Below are 20,330 nucleotides of genomic sequence, written 5' to 3'. Positions count from 1 at the left end.
AAATTTAAAACCTCTAAAAAAAACTTGAAAATCAAAACCAAATTGATTTCTTTTGAATTTGTTTGGAATTTTTTTTTCTCAAATTGATTAGTTCAATTCAATTTGGGTTTGTGTTTTTGAAATCGATCAAAATCAATCAAACTGTAATATTTGAAACTAACATTTATATTACTTTAGTGTTATACATTTTATGTCTGTACCACTTGAGTTTTACACTGTTTTGTATGAAATTTATACAATGTATATTAATTTTCTTTTTTAGACGATTTTCTTAAGATAGTTTGGTTTAAAATAGATGAAATTTTGCATATTTTTATTATAGAAATTTAGCATATTAATAAGTTCCATAGATTGTTATCAATAATTTTTATGTATTTTTATTTAAATATGAAAATAAAGTATATAAATTTAATGAAATAGTATTTTAGTAAAAATCACAAAAATTGAACCGCATATATTTTATAAAGTTTGATTAAGGGTGACTTTTCGATGAAAAATTGAACCATATCGGCCGCAACCACCTCTAGTGCTAGCCAAGGTATCCTCACAACTTTCGATCCTTGGGACAGATTATGAGACTAATCCTTCGTTCGGACCTAATCACACTAAAGCTTTTCGTCTTCTCTGAGAATGAATTCCACAAGAATCGAACTCAGTTCTTCTCTCACATATTAATATGTATTGCTAACTGAACTATACTCATTAGATACTTTAAATTAAGTTTTAATATTTTAAAATAAATATTAATAATAAGAAAATGTATCTTAAATGTAATATTGATTATCATAAATATAAGTATTTTCCAAAAAAGATCATAAATATACTAATAATTTCTATATATGTTTAAACGTTTATCTAGGACTATTTAATTATGATATAATTTTATTAAAAATATTTATTTATTATAATTTTTGGGTTAATAAATAAATATTTATAATACTATTTTTTATAGGAAATATTTATCATACTAAAAATACTAGTTATCATTTAATTTAACTTATGATATGTATCTAGACTAGATAAAATGTACATGATTTAAAAGTGACATAATGTAACATATGTACTTTTATTCTGTATATTAGAATCTTTAATTTGATAAATGAAACTCTCTCTCTTTCCATTTTCTTAGTAAAGAGTTTTTTATTTTTTTAAGAAATAGCCAAGAGGTTCTTAATACTCTCTCTTTTCTCCTTGAGGATATCTGCATTTTAAACATATCCTTTCATTTAACCAAAATATCTCTCTCTGACTTTTTACCCAAAAAATATCTCTTAATCATTGTGAATCATCATCTTTTTATCTTTATTTATATAATATTTAACAAGTAGTTATTTATCTAAATAATACTAAATTTTCTTTAAATAAAATATTGAATTTGAGTCTTATAAATAAAAAATATTTAAATAATATTTATTGAAAGATATTAACTATTTCAATAAATCTCATTAAATGAATCTCTCGATGGAGAGATACTTTTTGTTCGCCCAAAGTAAATAAATTAATATGAATGCCACTAAATGGATGTCTCGGGTGAGAGATACTTCATGTTCACAAAATGCGTCTTAATGATTTAAGACCAGGGAAACATAGACACTTGTGCCTCTCTGTATCTTTGATAAAATGAAAGAAGAAGAGGATAGAGGTAAAAAAAAAAAAAGAAACTGAGAGTGTTAAAAGTAGTTGGTACTTGGTAGTTTTAGTCAAATAGTTTTGAGAATAGTTAGTAAAATTGTCTTGACAAAACGTAGAGATGATTAAGGGAAGGTTTTCTTTTATATATTGTTATAGATGAATTAAAAACATATTTAAATCTAAATCTTTAATATATTTTGAAATGATATCATGTATAGTATAGCCTTTACAACTAAGTGGCTTTCTGGAGTTCAATCCTTAACGACTTCTGTTACAAGTTGAATTTTAAAATTGAGAGTCCGTGCGTGCACTTCATTTTGTAGTCATTGATTTGGTAATTAATATTGAAAACCATTTAATTCCCAATACATTAAAATAGAAGATGAAAATTAGGTGCATGATGCATCAATTTATGGTGAAATCACTCATCAATCAAGTATGCTCAGATTGAGTTTTTGTTTTTAAGTGTGCTGTCCGTGACAAGGCCTTGTCTATACAGGCTCCCCTGATAAGAATCTGGCCAGAACATTGCTTAAGTGCACCCTGATGTTTACAAGGATGGGAATCACAAACAGAAATGGCTCTGGCAGGGACAGAGTTTAAGGTTCTATGTGTTGTCACTCTTAAGGTAATGTATGCTGTGGATTTTTGTTAGTTTCTTTACAGATTCCTGCACTTTTTTTTATTTGGGGAAAAAAACATATTTTGGGAAAAAAAAATATTTTTTTCTTGACTAGAACAGGTCTTGGTTTTAATTGAGAGAAATTTGTGTTTTTCTAATTTACAGTCCTAGAAATTGAGGTTGTAAATTTTAGTGAGTCTTGTCATTGATGATGACTTACAAAATGGAGTTTTTAAGATTTGACTGTTTGGTATGTTCAAAGTTCAAACCATTTTCTGTTCAGTTTTAATTAATTTAGTACTTACGCAGTTCAGGTTAGGTGTAGGAAAAGAACTGTGCACTTGTTACTTGTTAGGTATAATTACATAAATATGATGTGACTTGAACATATTTTTCTTTTGACTTGACTTTCCTTATGCTTCCATCAAGTGAATACAACCTTGATAGCTGATCAAACAATTGAGAGCATCAAATGAAAAAAAAATCAAATAATAACCATTTGAGTTTAATAAACATGCAAATTAAGTGTTTTTTTAGCAGTTCATAAAAGTGGAAGTTTGATGCCTTTTATTATAAGTTTTAGAATCTTTATTACTTCAGGTCACCTTGATTTGATATTATAAGTTTGAGATATACATTTTTCTGACTGTTATTCACTTGGAGCAAGTTAGCAATTTGCTGTGATTTTATTCAGGAGCTTAAGGCCGTGCTTACTGTCCCTGAGGTTGTGGAGCTGGTTGGTGTTGAAAATGTTAACTTGGTGTTACAAATCACTGATGAGGATGGTGAAGAGAAGGTTAAGGCTATTTTGCAGTCTCTTTTCACTGACGTCATGTCAGAAAGTAAAGAGAGTGTAACTGTGCAGTAGACAAACTGAGAAATCGTCTGCATAAGGAAGTCAGGTTGGTTGATATATAACTTGCTTTTGATTTAAAAGTTTAGCTTGTGTTGATTTACTCTGTGTGTCTTAGTCCTTTTCTCCACCCTGATTATTTGAATATTACATTATATTATTTGTGCATGAAACAAATGTTGTAGGCTAAAGTGAGGTAATTGGTTGCTATATCAGTCTCTAGTATTTATTGCTATAATGATATATCAGTTATTAAAAGTGGTTACTAAATCAAACACTAAATCAATCACTAAATCTGTGTCTTAATCCTTTTTCCCCTGATTTATTTGAATAATAAATTATATTATTTGTGCATATGAACAAATGTTGTAGCTAAAAATGAGGTAATTGGTTGCTATATCAGTCTCTAGTATTCATTACTATAATGATATATCAGTTATTAAAAGTGGTTGCTAAATCAAAAACTAAATCAATCACTAAATCTGTGTGTCTTAGTCCTTTCTCCCACCTGATTTATTTGAATATTAAATTATATTATTTGTGCATATGAAACAAATTTTGTAGCTAAATGAGGTAATTGGTTGCTATATCAGTCTCTAGTATTGATTACTATAATGATATATCAGTTATTAAAAAAGTGGTTGCTAAATCAAACACTAAATCAATCACTAAGTTTTTTAGTTGGTATACTATGGTCCGCACTAAGGTTCAAACGTATAACCTTATGCATATTACCACAAACCTCCTACCACCAGGCCAACGCCTGACATTGACCGCGAGTCCGGAGTGGGTTCATTAGTTGTTGAGTTGGTTGCTAAATCTTAGCAATTAGTGTTTTAGTATCCGTTTTGAATCAGTCTTAATTCAGTTACTAATTGATTTAGTAACTGATTTCTTCATTGTAGTGATCCAATTTTTAATATTAAAAGGCAATTCTTTACTTGTAGTGGTAGGGGATAAAACTCTCTCAGTGCCTATTTTTTTCATTAAAAATACTCAAATCTGAAACATTGCATAAGGAAAATGAACCCAGTTAGACCACAGATATTGGTTTATAATCTTCTTTGTCATAATATTTGTGGTGAACAGCTACACATACTACTTAATGTCAATCAATTTTTATCTCCTTGCTCCTGTTTCCTCTATTTTTTTAAAATTGTTTACTGTATTGAATATAACATATTGGTGGCAGCTCTAATATGCAGCTGGGAATGGGATCATATTTCAGAATTCAGATGCATTAAACTCTTTAAGTTGCTACTATGAAACAATAATTTATGTATTATTTCTTTGTTAACACACACATGTTGCTAAAGTGATTAATCAATACAATAATATTTTTATTTTTTGCATCATTGGGTGAGGCAGTTGACAGATAAGGAGCAACTGGTACTGTGGTTGGAAAAGCAATATCCATCTGATGTTGGTGTCATAGCAGCCTTCTTTCTTAACCATGTGAAACTCGCTCCGGACGAAGCCTTATTCCTTGGAGCAAATGAACCTCATGCATATATCTATGGTGAGTGCATTGCATGCAAGGCAACTTCTGACAATGTTGTAAGAGCTGCCTCACTCCCAAACACAGAGATGTCCAGACTCTTTGTTCCATGCTCACATACAAACAGGTAAATGATAAAAGGACAAAATTTAAATGAAGTTCCTTAGATGTTTCAGGTGTTGTTTTCAAATCGAATTGGAATTTCATCTTGGTTAATTATTTGCTCAGTAAATGTTTGTTTAAAAATGTTAATATAAGTTACTAAGGTGAAATTCCAAATCTGATTGGAAAACAACACAAAAAAATTCAAGGAAGTGCATCTAAATTTCATTCAATGATATGCAATTTTCTAGGACTATACTGTTTGCTATGGTTACACTTCCATACACACATAAGATTCTGATATATAAGATGTGTCAAATTTTCTACGGCGACTTGTTAAACCATGAATTTCATCCTTGTACACCCCTGGTCACTTGGCTGAGGCATATGCAGTTTACATTTTTCATTAGATAACTAAAACATCTATGGAACTTTTTTTTAATTGTAAAATGCATAGCTTCATGGAGATTTCTTTCTGACAGATAAGAAGGTATAAAATAGAGTAGGTACAAAAATTTTTTCTTGTTAGTTTTGTATAGAGCAAACTACTTGAGTATAATGGTTAAAGTTTGAAATAGAGGTGGAAAATTAGAAATGTTTTTTCCAATTCTATGATATGGAAGTTTTTTATGATATGCCATCTATGATCTGCTGTGATTTTACAATGATTTTTCAATCCGCTGGAATTGAAACTATCCGTGGTGCAAAATCTGCAAAAAATCTCTGATTGAGCAAATTTATCTTTTAACCAAAATTGTAATAAATTCAATCTGGTTGAGATTATTACCTGTATTATTTAGTGTTAAAATATTTAATTAGATAGAGGAAACAATATTTGATCTCCTTTGTTCATCTTTTTCTTCTATTTGTTTTTCTCTCTCCTTTACCTTTTTCTCTTTCTCTACGTATAAATCTTCAATTCAGACAAAGTGTATTACGAAATTGTTATAAATACTAATCCAACAATCCTAAACTATACTACCAATTAGTACATACCAAAATACAATTCCAAATTCTTTCAACTTTGCCTTCTTGGTTTACAACTCCAATTAGTCACAAGCTGTAAGCAATGGCCACTGAACAGAATGTTTCCTTCCAATTCGAAGGTCTTTGGGTCGTAGCGGTTGATGATGACACCACTATTCTTGAAATCATTAAACAAATGGGTTTTAAATGCCATTATCGTGGTAATTAGCTACTAAATTATACCATATCTAATTGTTACTATTTCTTATAATAGAAAGATTTGATCTTTGTTGATTAAACAAATGATTATTGTTGCAGTTGCCACATTCTCTGATGCCCCAGATGCTTTGAATTATGTTCTGGAGAATAAAGATCGCATTGATGTGATACTCGTTGATGTTCACTTGCCAAATATGGATGGCTATGAATTCCTTAAGCATATCAATAAGGAAATTGATATCCCTGTCATCAGTGAGTAACGAATTAAACTTGTCCTATAAATTGATTTTTAGGCTTAAATAAATTTTAGGTTTCCGATAAATATTCAATTTTTGTTTTGAGTCTTTGATAAAAAAATTTATTATATCTTGAGTCGTAAATATGTTAAATTTTTTTTTTAAACTTTTGACTGTTAATTAATTGATGACGTAAATCATTTCAACGATTAATATATATCATGAACATTAAAAGTTATTTAAGCATGTTTTGGACTTGCTTTACTTATAATAGTGCTTACATGTAGTCATGTCTGTTGATGGTTCTACGAGTGCTGTGAGGAAGGCTATTACACATGGGGCATGTGATTATTGGACCAAGCCTTTCAGTGAGAACCAATTCAAGATTATGTGGAAGCATGTTGCTATGAAAGCCTGGAATGAAAGAAGCTACAAAAAAAAGATTTTCTGAATTTGCTTCTTCTGTTCTTGATGCAAACTTGAAGGACCAAAAAGAGATCAGTTCCAATTCCAAAGAATCTGATGTTGATGATTGTGATGCACAACCAAAGAAGCCCCGTATAGCATGGAAAGGAGAACTGCATTGCCAATTTGTCAAGGCAGTGATGCATATTGGGCTTGACAGTATGATTAATACTTCAGCATTTATTTCTCTCTTTTCATATTTCTTTGTTGGTCTTGCAATATATGCACAAGGCATGATTATATGACTTTATAATTCGTCCCTTGATTATATTTCAGAGGCACAGCCAAAGAAGATTCTTGAAGTGATGAACATTCCTGGTTTGACAAAAGACCATGTTGCCAGTCATTTGCAGGTTGGTTTCTATATGCATTTGAAGCTTTCGGCTTATTTGAAATATAGTTGCCAAGCTTGTTTTCAATCCAAGATTGTAATTAATGTTGTTTTCTTATGCATGGCAATTAATATTATTTCCATTATTTGTGCATGGCAGAAATATAGATTTGATTTGAAGAAATCTAATGAAGTGGCTGTGCAACAGAATGAGATGCAATTGCCAAACAGTATACAATCAACAGAACCTATTGATTGGTTTAATCCTGAGGGTTGGACCAGTCAACCTGATGAATCTATCTTGGAAAGTGTTTCTGTTCAATCTCAGAATCAGCAACAAGGAGGAGGATCTTTGCATGTCTTGCCACCACCACTAGATGGATTTCGAATTCAAACAGATTGGTGTAATATGAATTTCTGAATGGCTAACATTCAGTAAACTTTGATTTTGATGGTCTTAATGCTTAGTTTATGAGTAACTTTTAGGCATTTATGTGCTTGAAAGTACTTTCGGCTGGAAATGTAGATTCTATGTTCCTAGAAAGTATAGGTTTTGGTATCATGTGTAGTTTAAGAGTATTGTCAGTTTTGTATACAATATTTCTTTTTAATTCATTGTTCAAAGTTTGAATTTACATTTTTCCATATATGATCTTTAATGTTTTTGATATAAATGATCTTAAGGTTACCTCTTTAAGTTGTATGTAAGTTTTATTCTAGTAAAATCCTACTGCACACCTTACGGAGGCACTTTGGTCAAATTTGTCCTTTATCATATAATTAAATCATGAAATTATGTGATTTCTTCAAACCCAATCATTTTTCATCAGCTTTGCTTTGACCAGAAAATCTGTGTAGATTGCAGAAGACATTGTTTCACCAAAGTTAGTCACTCATATTGTGATTAGTTTAGCCAATTAATATTTTACCAAACAATAAGTTAATTCCACAAAAGGATTTATTCATCAATATGGTTCTTTTTAAACAAAATATCAAAATGGATGTTTTGTAAAGCCAATTAATATGGGAGTTATTTTTGTCACGTGTGATGTAAGAGGTTTTATCCTGAGTAGCGCCTTATGTGTTTTTCTTTTGTAAACGTTACCTTATTCACTTCATCCCTTTTTTTAAAACAAGTATTTAAGGTTGACGAAATCAACTCTTAGAAAAGCAAAAAAATTATTTATTTTTTATGTGATGATGATAGCTAATGATAACGGTGAGAGTAGTTGTGATGACAATCTTAATATAAATTAAATATTTAAGATATTCAATAAAACTAATATATATATATATATATATATATATATATATATTTTTTTTATTTGCTGAAGTCAATTTTTTCTTCTATTAGTTGATTTTTTTTTTCTTTTTTTAAACGTTCCATTAAATACAAATTGTTCCTTCCATCTTGGAATTTTTCTCAATTTTCGAGAAAGTGAAGAAAAGGTATCGTTGAACAAGATAAGGAGCATAAACCAGGACAAAGTTATTTCTCTTAAAAAAGTTGAAAATTCCCTCTCTCTCTTGCTACGTTTCAATGTTGTCATTCCTTTGATGCGTTATTATTTTCTCATATTTTTTAATCTTTTTGTTATCATTTTAATTACTGATTAACTTTAATTGTCAAATTAATTATGCAGTTTTAGCATTTGGGTCTATTGAATTAATTTTGTGTTTTTAATTTAATTTCAGGAGAATTATAAGCAATTGAGTTTGAATCCAAAATTGGGCTTGGACTTGAAGAGAGCATACTATTCTATTCTACCAAATTTTATCTTATCTAGATTTTATCTCATCTAGATATTATTTAGATTTGATCTCATCTAGATGTTATTTCATCTAGATCTTATCTTATCTAGATTTTATTTTATTTATGAGCTTGGATTTAAAACAGATTTGTAAGCTTTGGGGCTGAAAACTATATAACAGCACTAAGGTTCTAATTTAGGCTCTCTTCTCTCTCCTCTCCTCTCCTCTCTCTTTTTCGTTTTAGTTTTAGAGTGCTACTCTCAATTTGTTTTAGTTTCTTTTTCGTTTTGGAGAATAATTCTAGTTTTGTTCGTTTCTACTATAATTTCGTTTTCTATTGATTAATGGAAGGCTAAGTCTCCAGCGTTGTTTTCTCTTGAGGATCAAACACAGCTCTCTTTAAGGTTCTATTATTACTATTAAATTCTGATCAGTTTTTCCTCTTCACCAATTATATTTGTTGCTGTTAATTCATGCATGCTTAGTGCTTGATTAATTGTCTCTGCGTTTAATTTACGTTCATGCTTAATGATCGTTCATGATTAATTGGTGTATGTGTTGCTTAATCACATAATGAATGTCTTATGTTAAATTTCGCTTAGTAATTTAATTTAGGGTTGGATTAAGTGGTTGAACTGATAAAGGATAAACTATCGTAACCTAGGATAAGAGACTTGCTTGTGAATCAAGAGGGAGCAACGTGTTTTAATTTTGATATTTTCTAATTCACATTTATTCGCTGTTTAATTTACAAAAGCAAACAACCCCCAATTTGTTACTATTTTCCTATTATATGTTATGAACATTTGGTTGACCATTGCTCATTGAGAGACGACCTAAGATCACTTTCTAGATACTACATTTTTAATGCTTATTTAATTCGGGTAAGGCAAACCATCACCATGACCACCATCAATTTTTAATGCCTCGATCACCCTTCAAAAGCCAGCAAGACAAACCCATGACCACCATCAACAAAACCCACCTTCTTATAAACAAAGTTCAACCCCAACCTCTTTTTTATTTATTTATACAAATAGTTTCCATTACCAATAGTGATTAATACTTAAACACACATTAGGTGAATATTTTTTCTAATATGATTTATTTTATATCTAAAAATTAATCAAAATTTAAATCCTAAATCATTTAATTAAAAGATATAAATCAGTATCAATCGATTTTCTCTTTATTTATATATATATAACAACAATATTTCCAGGTACAATTAAGACATGCAGTACGATCACTATTGCCTGTACAATGGAATTAGCATCCCCAAACTCCAACCATCACCATGAAAACAACAACGACAACAAGGTTATTCAGAGGCTCCATTGCCATGCCGCGATTCCCTCGTTACAAAGCTATTTGCCATGAATAATTCTGGGTCGTCACAATCAGAGCTTGACGATGAGGAGGAGGATCAGCCATATGCGGAGTTTTGGATGGGCAGCCACGTGTCTGGACCCTCTTTCATTGTTTTGGATGGTTCAGAACAAAGAGTGACCCTTAAATCTTGGCTTTTGGAGAATCCTAACGTGCTTGGACCAAAGGTTGTGGAGAAGTGGGGTGGTGATCTTCCCTTCTTGTTTAAGGTATGAATATGATCATATATATATAGTCTTGCTTTTGGTGCATGTTGGTTGATGTTGGAACAACTATTTTGCACCACAGCATCTTTATTTTCTCAATTAGGAGTTTTTGTTCTATGAGAATAATGTAGGGATTATTCAATTTTTTAAATCTTTCTATTTTTTATCCTTATTTTAAATATTATTTAATGTTCAAATCCAAACCGATCTAAAATAAAAATTTAAAACCTCTAAAAAAAACTTGAAAATCAAACCAAATTGATTCTTTTTGAATTTGTTTGGAATTTTTTTTTCTCAAATTGATTAGTTCAATTCAATTTGGGGTTTGTGTTTTTGAAATCGATCAAAATCCAATCAAACTGTAATATTTGAAACTAACATTTATATTACTTTAGTGTTATACATTTTATGTCTGTACCACTTGAGTTTTACACTGTTTTGTATGAAATTTATACAATGTATATTATTTTCTTTTTTAGACGATTTTCTTAAGATAAGTTTGGTTTAAAATAGATGAAATTTTGCATATTTTTTATTATAGAAAGTTTAGCATATTAATAAGTTCCATAGATTGTTATCAATAATTTTTTATGTATTTTTATTTAAAATATGAAAATAAAGTATATAAATTTTAATGAAATAGTATTTTAGTAAAAATCACAAAAATTGAACCGCATATATTTTTAAAGTTTGATTAAGGTGACTTTTCGATGAAAAATTGAACCATATCGAGCCGCAAACACCTCTAGTGCTAGCCAAGGTATCCTCACAACTTTCGATCCTTGGGACAGATTATGAGACTAATCCTTCGTTCGGACCTAATCACACTTAAAGCTTTTCGTCTTCTCTGAGAATGAATTCCACAAGAATCGAACTCAGTTCTTCTCTCACATATTTAATATGTATTGCTAACTGAACTATACTCATTAGATACTTTAAATTAAGTTTTAATATTTTAAAATAAATTATTAATAACTAAGAAAATGTATCTAAATGTAAATTGATTATCATAAATATAAGTATATTCCAAAAAAGATCATAAATATACATATAATTTCTATATATGTTTAAACGTTTATCTAGGACTAATTTAATTATGATATAATTTATATTAAAAATATTTATTTATTATAAATTTTAGGGTTATAAAATAAATATTTATAATACTATTTTTTATAGGAAATATTTATCATACTAAAATACTAGTTATCATTTAATTTACTTATGATATGTATCTAGACTAGATAAAATGTACATGATTTTAAAAGTGACATAATGTAACATATGTACTTTTATTCTGTATATTAGAATCTTTAATTTGATAAATGAAACTCTCTCTCTTTCCATTTTCTTAGTAAAGAGTTTTTTATTTTTTTTTAAGAAATAGCCAAGAGGTTCTTAATACTCTCTCTTTTCTCCTTGAGGATATCAATGCATTTTAAACATTATCCTTTCATTTAACCAAAATATCTCTCTCTGACTTTTTACCCAAAAAATATCTCTTAATCATTGTGAATCATCATCTTTTTATCTTTATTTATATAATATTTAACAAGTAGTTATTTATCTAAATAATACTAAATTTTTCTTTAAATAAAATATTGAATTTGAGTCTTATAAATAAAAAAATATTTAAATAATATTTATTGAAAGATATTAACTATTTCAATAAATCTCATTAAATGAATCTCTCGATGGAGAGATACTTTTTGTTCGCCCAAAGTAAATAAATTAATATGAATGCCACTAAATGGATGTCTCGGGTGAGAGATACTTCATGTTCATCAAAATGCGTCTTAATGATTTAGACCAGGGGAAACATAGACACTTGTGCCTCTCTGTATCTTTGATAAAATGAAAGAAGAAGAGGATAGAGGTAAAAAAAAAAAAAGAAACTGAGAGTGTTAAAAAGTAGTTGGTACTTGGTAGTTTTAGTCAAATAGTTTTGAGAATAGTTAGTAAAATTGTCTTGACAAAACGTAGAGATGATTAAGGGAAGGTTTTCTTTTTTATATATTGTTATAGATGAATTAAAAACATATTTAAATCTAAATCTTTATAATTTTGAAATGATATCATGTATAGTATAGCCTTTACAACTAAGTGGCTTTCTGGAGTTCAATCCTTAACGACTTCTGTTACAAGTTGAATTTTAAAATTGAGAGTCCGTGCGTGCACCTTCATTTTGTAGTCATTGATTTGGTAATTAATATTGAAAACCATTTAATTCCCAATACATTAAAATAGAAGATGAAAAAGTTAGGTGCATGATGCATCAATTTATGGTGGAATCACTCATCAATCAAGTATGCTCAAGATTGAGTTTTTGTTTTAAGGTGCTGTCCGTGGACAAGGCCTTGTCTATACAGGCTCACCCTGATAAGAATCTGGCCAGAACATTGCTTAAGTTGCACCCTGATGTTTACAAGGATGGGAATCACAAACCAGAAATGGCTCTGGCAGGGACAGAGTTTAAGGTTCTATGTGGATTGGTCACTCTTAAGGTAATGTATGCTGTGGAATTTTTGTTTAAGTTTCTTTACAGCATTCCTTGCACCTTTTTTTTATTTGGGGGAAAAAAACATATTTGGGAAAAAAAAATATTTTTTTCTTGACTAGAACAGGTCTTGGTTTTAATTGAGAGAAATTTGTGTTTTTCTAATTTACAGTCCTAGAAATTGAGGTTGTAAATTTTAGTGAGTCTTGTCATTGATGATGACTTACAAAATGGAGTTTTTAAGGATTTGACTGTTTGGTATGTTCAAAGTTCAAACCATTTTCTGTTCAGTTTTAATTAATTTAGTACTTACGCAGTTCAGGTTTAGGTGTAGGAAAAGAACTGTGCACTTGTTACTTGTTAGGTATAATTACATAAATATGATGTGACTTGAACATATTTTTTCTTTTGACTTGACTTTCCCTTATGCTTCCATCAAGTGAATACAACCTTGATAGCTGATCAAACAATTGAGAGCATCAAATGAAAAAAAAATCAAATAATAACCATTTGAGTTTAATAAACATGCAAATTAAGTGTTTTTTTTAGCAGTTCATAAAGTGGAAGTTTGATGCCTTTTATTATAAGTTTTAGAATCTTTATTACTTCAGGTCACCTTGATTTGATATTATAAGTTTGAGATATACATTTTTCTGACTGTTATTCACTTGGAGCAAGTTAGCAATTTGCTGTGATTTTATTCAGGAGCTTAAGGCCGTGCTTACTGTCCCTGAGGTTGTGGAGCTGGTTGGTGTTGAAAATGTTAACTTGGTGTTACAAATCACTGATGAGGATGGTGAAGAGAAGGTTAAGGCTATTTTGCAGTCTCTTTTCACTGACGTCATGTCAGAAAGTAAAGAGAGTGTAACTGGTGCAGTAGACAAACTGAGAAATCGTCTGCATAAGGAAAGTCAGGTTGGTTGATATATAACTTGCTTTTGATTTAAAAAGTTTAGCTTGTGTTGATTTACTCTGTGTGTCTTAGTCCTTTTCTCCACCCTGAATTATTTGAATATTACATTATATTATTTGTGCATATGAAACAAATGTTGTAGCTAAAGTGAGGTAATTGGTTGCTATATCAGTCTCTAGTATTTATTGCTATAATGATATATCAGTTATTAAAAGTGGTTACTAAATCAAACACTAAATCAATCACTAAATCTGTGTCTTAATCCTTTTCTCCACCTGATTTATTTGAATAATAAATTATATTATTTGTGCATATGAAACAAATGTTGTAGCTAAAATGAGGTAATTGGTTGCTATATCAGTCTCTAGTATTCATTACTATAATGATATATCAGTTATTAAAAGTGGTTGCTAAATCAAACACTAAATCAATCACTAAATCTGTGTGTCTTAGTCCTTTTCTCCACCTGATTTATTTGAATATTAAATTATATTATTTGTGCATATGAAACAAATTTTGTAGCTAAAATGAGGTAATTGGTTGCTATATCAGTCTCTAGTATTGATTACTATAATGATATATCAGTTATTAAAAAAGTGGTTGCTAAATCAAACACTAAATCAATCACTAAGTTTTTTAGTTGGTATACTATGGTCGCACTAAGGTTCAAACGTATAACCTTATGCATATTACCACAAACCTCCTACCACCAGGCCAACGGCCTGACATTGACCGGAGTCCGGAGTGGGTTCATTAGTTGTTGAGTTGGTTGCTAAATCTTAGCAATTAGTGTTTTAGTATCCGTTTTGAATCAGTCTTAATTCAGTTACTAATTGATTTAGTAACTGATTTCTTCATTGTAGTGATCCAATTTTTAATATTAAAAGGCAATTCTTTACTTGTAGTGGTAGGGGATAAAACTCTCTCAGTGCCTATTTTTTTCATTAAAAATACTCAAATCTGAAACATTGCATAAGGAAAATGAACCCAGTTAGACCAACAGATATTGGTTTATAATCTTCTTTGTCATAATATTTGTGGTGAACAGCTACACATACTACTTAATGTGCAATCAATTTTTATCTCCTTGCTCCTGTTTCCTCTATTTTTTTAAAATTGTTTACTGTATTGAATATAACATATTGTGGCAGCTCTAATATGCAGCTGGGAATGGGATCATATTTCAGAATTCAGATGCATTAAACTCTTTAAGTTGCTACTATGAAACAATAATTTATGTATTATTTCTTTGTTAACACACACATGTTGCTAAAGTGATTAATCAATACAATAATATTTTTATTTTTTGCATCATTGGGTGAGGCAGTTGACAGATAAGGAGCAACTGGTACTGTGGTTGGAAAAGCAATATCCATCTGATGTTGGTGTCATAGCAGCCTTCTTTCTTAACCATGTGAAACTCGCTCCGGACGAAGCCTTATTCCTTGGAGCAAATGAACCTCATGCATATATCTATGGTGAGTGCATTGCATGCAAGGCAACTTCTGACAATGTTGTAAGAGCTGGCCTCACTCCCAAACACAGAGATGTCCAGACTCTTTGTTCCATGCTCACATACAAACAGGTAAATGATAAAGGACAAAATTTAAATGAAGTTCCTTAGATGTTTCAGGTGTTGTTTTCAAATCGAATTGGAATTTCATCTTGGTTAATTATTTGCTCAGTAAATGTTTGTTTTAAATGTTAATATAAGTTACTAAGGTGAAATTCCAAATCTGATTGGAAAACAACACAAAAAAATTCAAGGAAGTGCATCTAAATTTCATTCAATGATATGCAATTTTCTAGGACTATACTGTTTGCTATGGTTACACTTCCATACACACATAAGATTCTGATATATAAGATGTGTCAAATTTTCTACGGCGACTTGTTAAACCATGAATTTCATCCTTGTACACCCCTGGTCACTTGGCTGAGGCATATGCAGTTTACATTTTTCATTAGATAACTAAAACATCTATGGAACTTTTTTTTTAATTGTAAAATGCATAGCTTCATGGAGATTTCTTTCTGACAGATAAGAAGGTATAAAATAGAGTAGGTACAAAAATTTATTTCTTGTTAGTTTTGTAATAGAGCAAACTACTTGAGTATAATGGTTAAAGTTTGAAATAGAGGTGGAAAATTAGAAATGTTTTTTCCAATTCTATGATATGGAAGTTTTTTATGATATGCCATCTATGATCTGCTGTGATTTTACAATGATTTTTCTTCAGGAAGGAAACATTCTTGTATGGGGCTATAAATAAGCAGGACTCATACTTGATGTCATTAGTCTTTTAATTTTAATTTTTATTTGATTTTCATAAATTTTAATATTTTTAAAAATAACTAACACAAACACACAAAAAAAGGACCAAAATTAAACAAAGTCATGATAATGTATAGAAACTAAAAGCAATTTTTTTTTTTTAAGATAACAATTTTCTTACATCTGTTGAATTTGAGATTGATTGTTGTATTCTTCCTCAAGGGGAAACGGTAGTGTTCCCAGCAGTTCCTGGTCCTTCTATCTTTTTGGTCACAGTTGGGGAAGGAATGATGATCAATACATAATCACCAAAAGGGTATACAATCACTGAAGGGGATGTTCTTTTTGTGGCTGCCAACACTGAGATAACTGTTACTAGTGCATCTCGGTTGCATCTATTTAGGACCGGGGTTAATAGCACATTCTTTCAAGCTTCCTAATGTGACTATGACTCATAACATATTTTTTGAGAGCCAATCATGTAATTGTGTACATATATTAGTATTGTACATTCAAGAATAATTGAAACACATTATAGATAGAGAAAAAGTGCATTAAGAGAGTGTGCATTAAGAGAGTTGCATTGTCTTATATTTTTCTTATATCATAAAAGTCTTTTCAATTGTATGCCTATTTTTTTATGTCTAGATAAATTCGTGATGTAACTAACTACGAATATTATGCAAAATATCATTTAAAACTTTTTCAATCAAGAAGAATCATTAAACTCTGCATACAATTATAAGTTTGTAACAATAAACAGACAATATTAAAGAAGAAAAATAAGTTTATTTGTTGAACAAGTTTATTTTAATGTGTTTTTTGATCTTCATCGAGAATTCATACAGTGGATAAAAAACGTGAAAATTAGAAGTAATATAGTGATTTTGGTTCCATGTCTTCGAGTTCGAGCATTGGTCACACATCAAGAAACTACACAAACTCAAAAAGTAGGTTTTTCAAAAAAAAAAAAATCGTTTGACGTAAAAAAGTTGTTTTGTCTGAACAAGAATCCAATTATTTTTTCTCTGGAATTTATTACATAATAAGACTTGCTGGGAATACTGACCAAGAATAGGAAAGCAGGCTGTAATTGAAGAAGGTATTAGAATCTAGATTTTCCTCAAAGAGCCGTGAAAAGAAAATAAAAAATACACAGGTTTTCTTTCCTCACAAACCAAAGGGGAGGTGAAGGTATACAAATATTTATTATATATGTTTTCCTACATCATTTTCATAGACACAAGTAGACTCATTCTATGACAAACTAATCTAATTTAGTTCCCGGTCACCTTGTCAGACCAGCCAGAGTCTGGGTTGTAATTCAAAATGCCACTTTTTCCATATCTGGATTTTTATTTTCATTTTGGTGCCTCGGTAGCTATGTTTGACGTTACAAAATCACTAACAAACTACAATGGTTTAATCATTGGGGATACAAATGGATGAGTGAAATGGGTTGTCAACACTGCACAATATTCTTTTCAGAACATAACTCTAACGTCCATTCCACGTTTCAAGATATAATTGGAATGGAATGACTATCAAAACTCTTGAATCACTCCTAGGACACACATCTAATAGCACAAGAAATTCCGTTATGTTTGATTCAAATTATTTTTCCAAAAGAAACCCCAACCAAATATGCACTGTGGACAACACAACACTCGTGTAACAAATAAAGCCAAGGTTCAATATTTATCCTAAAGGAAAACCAATCTAAATCCAAGTATAGCCACAGAAAATACTCTCCCTTGGTGATTTTAATGTCATCAAGGTGAAGAAGCATCAAATAAAATTCCAGAAGTCAAAATTTTGGTTATTGTTTAACATAAATATGTAATTCTAACAGAAAAATCTGCCAAAAAAACAATACTCCATTAAACCAAGCAGCAGCATCTCAGGCTTCTGAGATTGGATACTCAAATACTACATCTTTTCCAGTAAGCTTCCTGTAAACTCCAGAAAAGGTCTCCAGCTTGTACTCAGTGTTGTTGCGCTCCTTGGGGTCCAAGAAAACCTTAAATTGATACAAAAGGAAAAACTTTAAATTTATATGGGAAACAAAAATTAAAGGACATTTAAACTAACATCAACATCACAAACACTCACCTTCATTATTTTTGAGCCATCAATTCTATATCTGGCCCGTTTGCCAACAATCTCTGCAGGATACACAACATCCTCCAGCATGGCATCATGGACAGCGGTCAAAGTGCGGGTTCGGGGTCGCTGAACAGCAGAGCCTTTCTTTGGCGGTCGCACGATCCTCCTTGTGGCAATCAAGACAACATCCTGTCATTTGATAATCTTCAGTTGATACAAATAGTTGATCCAGGAACTCACTATAACCACATTAATGTGATAGGGTAAACAAATACATTATGGAAAAACATTGAAAAGAAAACCAAAGATCAACTAATTTCATATCAAGTCAAGTAACATTGCAGTAAAATACAACCTTCCCACTAAACTTCTTCTCCAACTCTCTGACAAGTCGAAGATGAATCTTGCGGAATGCCTTCCTCAATCTGAAAGGCACATAGATGACTACAGCCTTGCGATTACCAGCCACATCCATTTGACTGCATGAAATAAATTGTCCTGACAATGAGAAATTTTTTAAAACCAAACATCCATCAATTCATCATTGATCATTCACAATATCCTTACATAGCTTGGTTTATGTAGAGATCTTTCAAGTCACTTTTCAGATCCTGATTGGTGTTCTCCAAGTCGAACAAGTACTGCACAGGCATCAAATAACAGAGTTTCAATATAAAGGAGAATCTTGAATTTATGAAATCAATTCACTCTAAAGAAACAGAAAAGGGCTATAACCTGTCCAACTGTCTCCTCAAATTCAGTGGGCTCGGCATCCTTATCCTTGTGAATTTTCTTCCTCGAGGTGTACATTTTGTTCAATCTGTTTCATGACATAAGGGCCACTATCAGAACCTTTGCTTAATAAATAAAAATAAGAATCACAGTGAACATGATTTCCAAAATCCTATTACACGATAAAGGACAACCCAACCCAATATTCATACGGTTACAAGGACAAGGAAATTTAGAAATTGCATAATTAAGAATATAGAAATCATTAACAAAAAGGAAAAAATCACCACCAATTTCATAATTTTCATTAAAGAAGACATATAAATGAAACAGTGTAACAACTAAAACAGTTTTCCACCTCCCCGCTTCCTCTCTCTTGTTTCTTATCTTTAATTCTAACTTACTGAGTCAGAGTGGATAGAGAAATTTAAAAGCTGCATAATTAAGAATATTGTGAATGAGAAAGTGGCAACCCAAACAAAACTCATAGGGTTACAAGGGTAGAGAAATTTAAAAGCTGCATAATTAAGAATATAGAAATCACAAACCAAAAGGAAAAGATCACCACCAATCTTAGAATTTTCACCATATGAAACAATGTCAACAACTGAAACAGTTTTCTCTCTCTCTCTCTCTCTCTCTCACACACACACACACACACACACACACACACACCTTTAACTCTCACTTGCTGAGCTAACAGACAAAAGATCAGCATTCCCAAATCCAGAAACTGAACAATAAACTCGAAGGAATATATAATCATGACTAAGATTAATTCCTATTATGCTCTCACCAACACATTCCCGATGCAAACATTACATTGCTCCAACAATGATGTATGAACAAATGATCAAGCCCGTAGTTCCAATAAAAAACAACTATCAGAAATCAATTCAAACCAATCAAAATCTGAAATTTAAAACACAAATTTTAAGGGATTGTCAGGAAAATTGTGGATTGGTTCAAAATCATTATAAATTAAAACTGGTGATAATCAGAAGCAAATTAAGCGATGGAAAAATTGAAGAGAGAAAATGGGGAACAAGCAAAGCGAGAGAAAATAGTTGAATACCAGATGAAGAGAGTGAGGAACCCTTCTGCTTCAGCAGGAACGAGAGAAAGAAAAAGGAGGCGCTTACAAGGGTTTTATAAGGAACACTGAGAAGAACGTTCAGGTTTACCCTAATTTTAGATGCACTGGTTGGTAAGGGTAACATAGGGGGTGTTCAGAATAGCCGATCTCTTCTGGTTTACCCTAAAATTAAACTCATTTACTTAAAAAAATTGGTATATATAATTTATTTTGATTTAAGATTTATGTTGGTGACCAAGGCAATTAATATTTTTGAAAATTCAATTATTTCTTTAAATATTGAATATATATTATGAATAATCAAAGGGTAAAACAAATTAATTTTTATATTTATTTGCTTTTGATTTAATTTATTTTTTATTTTATTTTTTTAAGAAATGTGATTAATATGCTTGCAAGTATACATGAACACAAATATATATATATATATATATATATAT

The 20,330-nt window shown here is 30.6% G+C and overlaps 4 protein-coding genes and 1 pseudogene across 4 annotated transcripts; 4 read left to right on the top strand and 1 right to left on the bottom strand.

The window, feature by feature from the left end:
* The first annotated feature begins 2,194 nt into the window (after window positions 1-2,194).
* LOC114398562 lies at window positions 2,195-5,000 on the top strand (annotated as a pseudogene).
* A 642-nt stretch (window positions 5,001-5,642) lies between these two features.
* Window positions 5,643-6,579, top strand: LOC114398561 (two-component response regulator ARR11-like). The gene is made up of 3 exons (XM_028360745.1): window positions 5,643-5,894; window positions 5,992-6,144; window positions 6,416-6,579. Exons 1-3 carry the CDS (start codon window positions 5,777-5,779, stop codon window positions 6,577-6,579), a joined length of 435 nt encoding a protein of 144 aa, XP_028216546.1. The 5' UTR covers window positions 5,643-5,776.
* Window positions 6,578-7,559, top strand: LOC114399883 (two-component response regulator ARR2-like). Its single transcript, XM_028362101.1, has 3 exons — window positions 6,578-6,752; window positions 6,870-6,946; window positions 7,085-7,559. Exons 1-3 carry the CDS (start codon window positions 6,734-6,736, stop codon window positions 7,343-7,345), a joined length of 357 nt encoding a protein of 118 aa, XP_028217902.1. The 5' UTR covers window positions 6,578-6,733; the 3' UTR covers window positions 7,346-7,559.
* Window positions 7,560-10,052: 2,493 nt separating this feature from the next.
* On the top strand, window positions 10,053-16,609 carry LOC114398560 (mannose-6-phosphate isomerase 1-like). The gene is made up of 5 exons (XM_028360744.1): window positions 10,053-10,274; window positions 12,608-12,775; window positions 13,474-13,682; window positions 14,999-15,266; window positions 16,179-16,609. Exons 1-5 carry the CDS (start codon window positions 10,053-10,055, stop codon window positions 16,188-16,190), a joined length of 879 nt encoding a protein of 292 aa, XP_028216545.1. The 3' UTR covers window positions 16,191-16,609.
* Window positions 16,610-17,601: 992 nt separating this feature from the next.
* Window positions 17,602-20,060, bottom strand: LOC114398176 (40S ribosomal protein S7-like). Its single transcript, XM_028360339.1, has 6 exons — window positions 19,870-20,060; window positions 18,798-18,882; window positions 18,630-18,703; window positions 18,418-18,541; window positions 18,069-18,251; window positions 17,602-17,976 (listed from the first exon to the last, which is right to left on the bottom strand). Exons 2-6 carry the CDS (start codon window positions 18,870-18,872, stop codon window positions 17,857-17,859), a joined length of 576 nt encoding a protein of 191 aa, XP_028216140.1. The 5' UTR covers window positions 18,873-18,882; window positions 19,870-20,060; the 3' UTR covers window positions 17,602-17,856.
* Between the last annotated feature and the right edge of the window lie 270 nt (window positions 20,061-20,330).

The sequence above is a fragment of the Glycine soja genome, chromosome 19, assembly GCF_004193775.1.
Source record: "Glycine soja cultivar W05 chromosome 19, ASM419377v2, whole genome shotgun sequence".
Lineage (NCBI taxonomy): Eukaryota > Viridiplantae > Streptophyta > Magnoliopsida > Fabales > Fabaceae > Glycine > Glycine soja.
Note: the sequence above shows the minus strand (reverse complement) of the source record. Positions and strands in the feature narration are given on the sequence as shown.

Excerpts from the sequence above, each read along its gene's own strand:
- LOC114398561 (XM_028360745.1), top strand. The coding sequence starts at position 5,777 with ATGGCCACTGAACAGAATGTTTCCTTCCAATTCGAAGGTCTTTGGGTC. Across the intron at positions 5,895-5,991 it reads TTTTAAATGCCATTATCGTG|TTGCCACATTCTCTGATGCC; the intron begins GTAATTAGCTAC and ends TTATTGTTGCAG. Across the intron at positions 6,145-6,415 it reads AATTGATATCCCTGTCATCA|TCATGTCTGTTGATGGTTCT; the intron begins GTGAGTAACGAA and ends GCTTACATGTAG.
- LOC114399883 (XM_028362101.1), top strand. Across the intron at positions 6,947-7,084 it reads ATGTTGCCAGTCATTTGCAG|AAATATAGATTTGATTTGAA; the intron begins GTTGGTTTCTAT and ends TGTGCATGGCAG.
- LOC114398560 (XM_028360744.1), top strand. The coding sequence starts at position 10,053 with ATGAATAATTCTGGGTCGTCACAATCAGAGCTTGACGATGAGGAGGAG. Across the intron at positions 12,776-13,473 it reads GTGGATTGGTCACTCTTAAG|GAGCTTAAGGCCGTGCTTAC; the intron begins GTAATGTATGCT and ends GATTTTATTCAG. Across the intron at positions 13,683-14,998 it reads CGTCTGCATAAGGAAAGTCA|GGTGAGGCAGTTGACAGATA; the intron begins GGTTGGTTGATA and ends TTTGCATCATTG.
- LOC114398176 (XM_028360339.1), bottom strand. The coding sequence starts at position 18,872 with ATGTACACCTCGAGGAAGAAAATTCACAAGGATAAGGATGCCGAGCCC. Across the intron at positions 18,704-18,797 it reads TTGAGGAGACAGTTGGACAG|TACTTGTTCGACTTGGAGAA; the intron begins GTTATAGCCCTT and ends ATGCCTGTGCAG. Across the intron at positions 18,542-18,629 it reads CTCTACATAAACCAAGCTAT|TCAAATGGATGTGGCTGGTA; the intron begins GTAAGGATATTG and ends TATTTCATGCAG.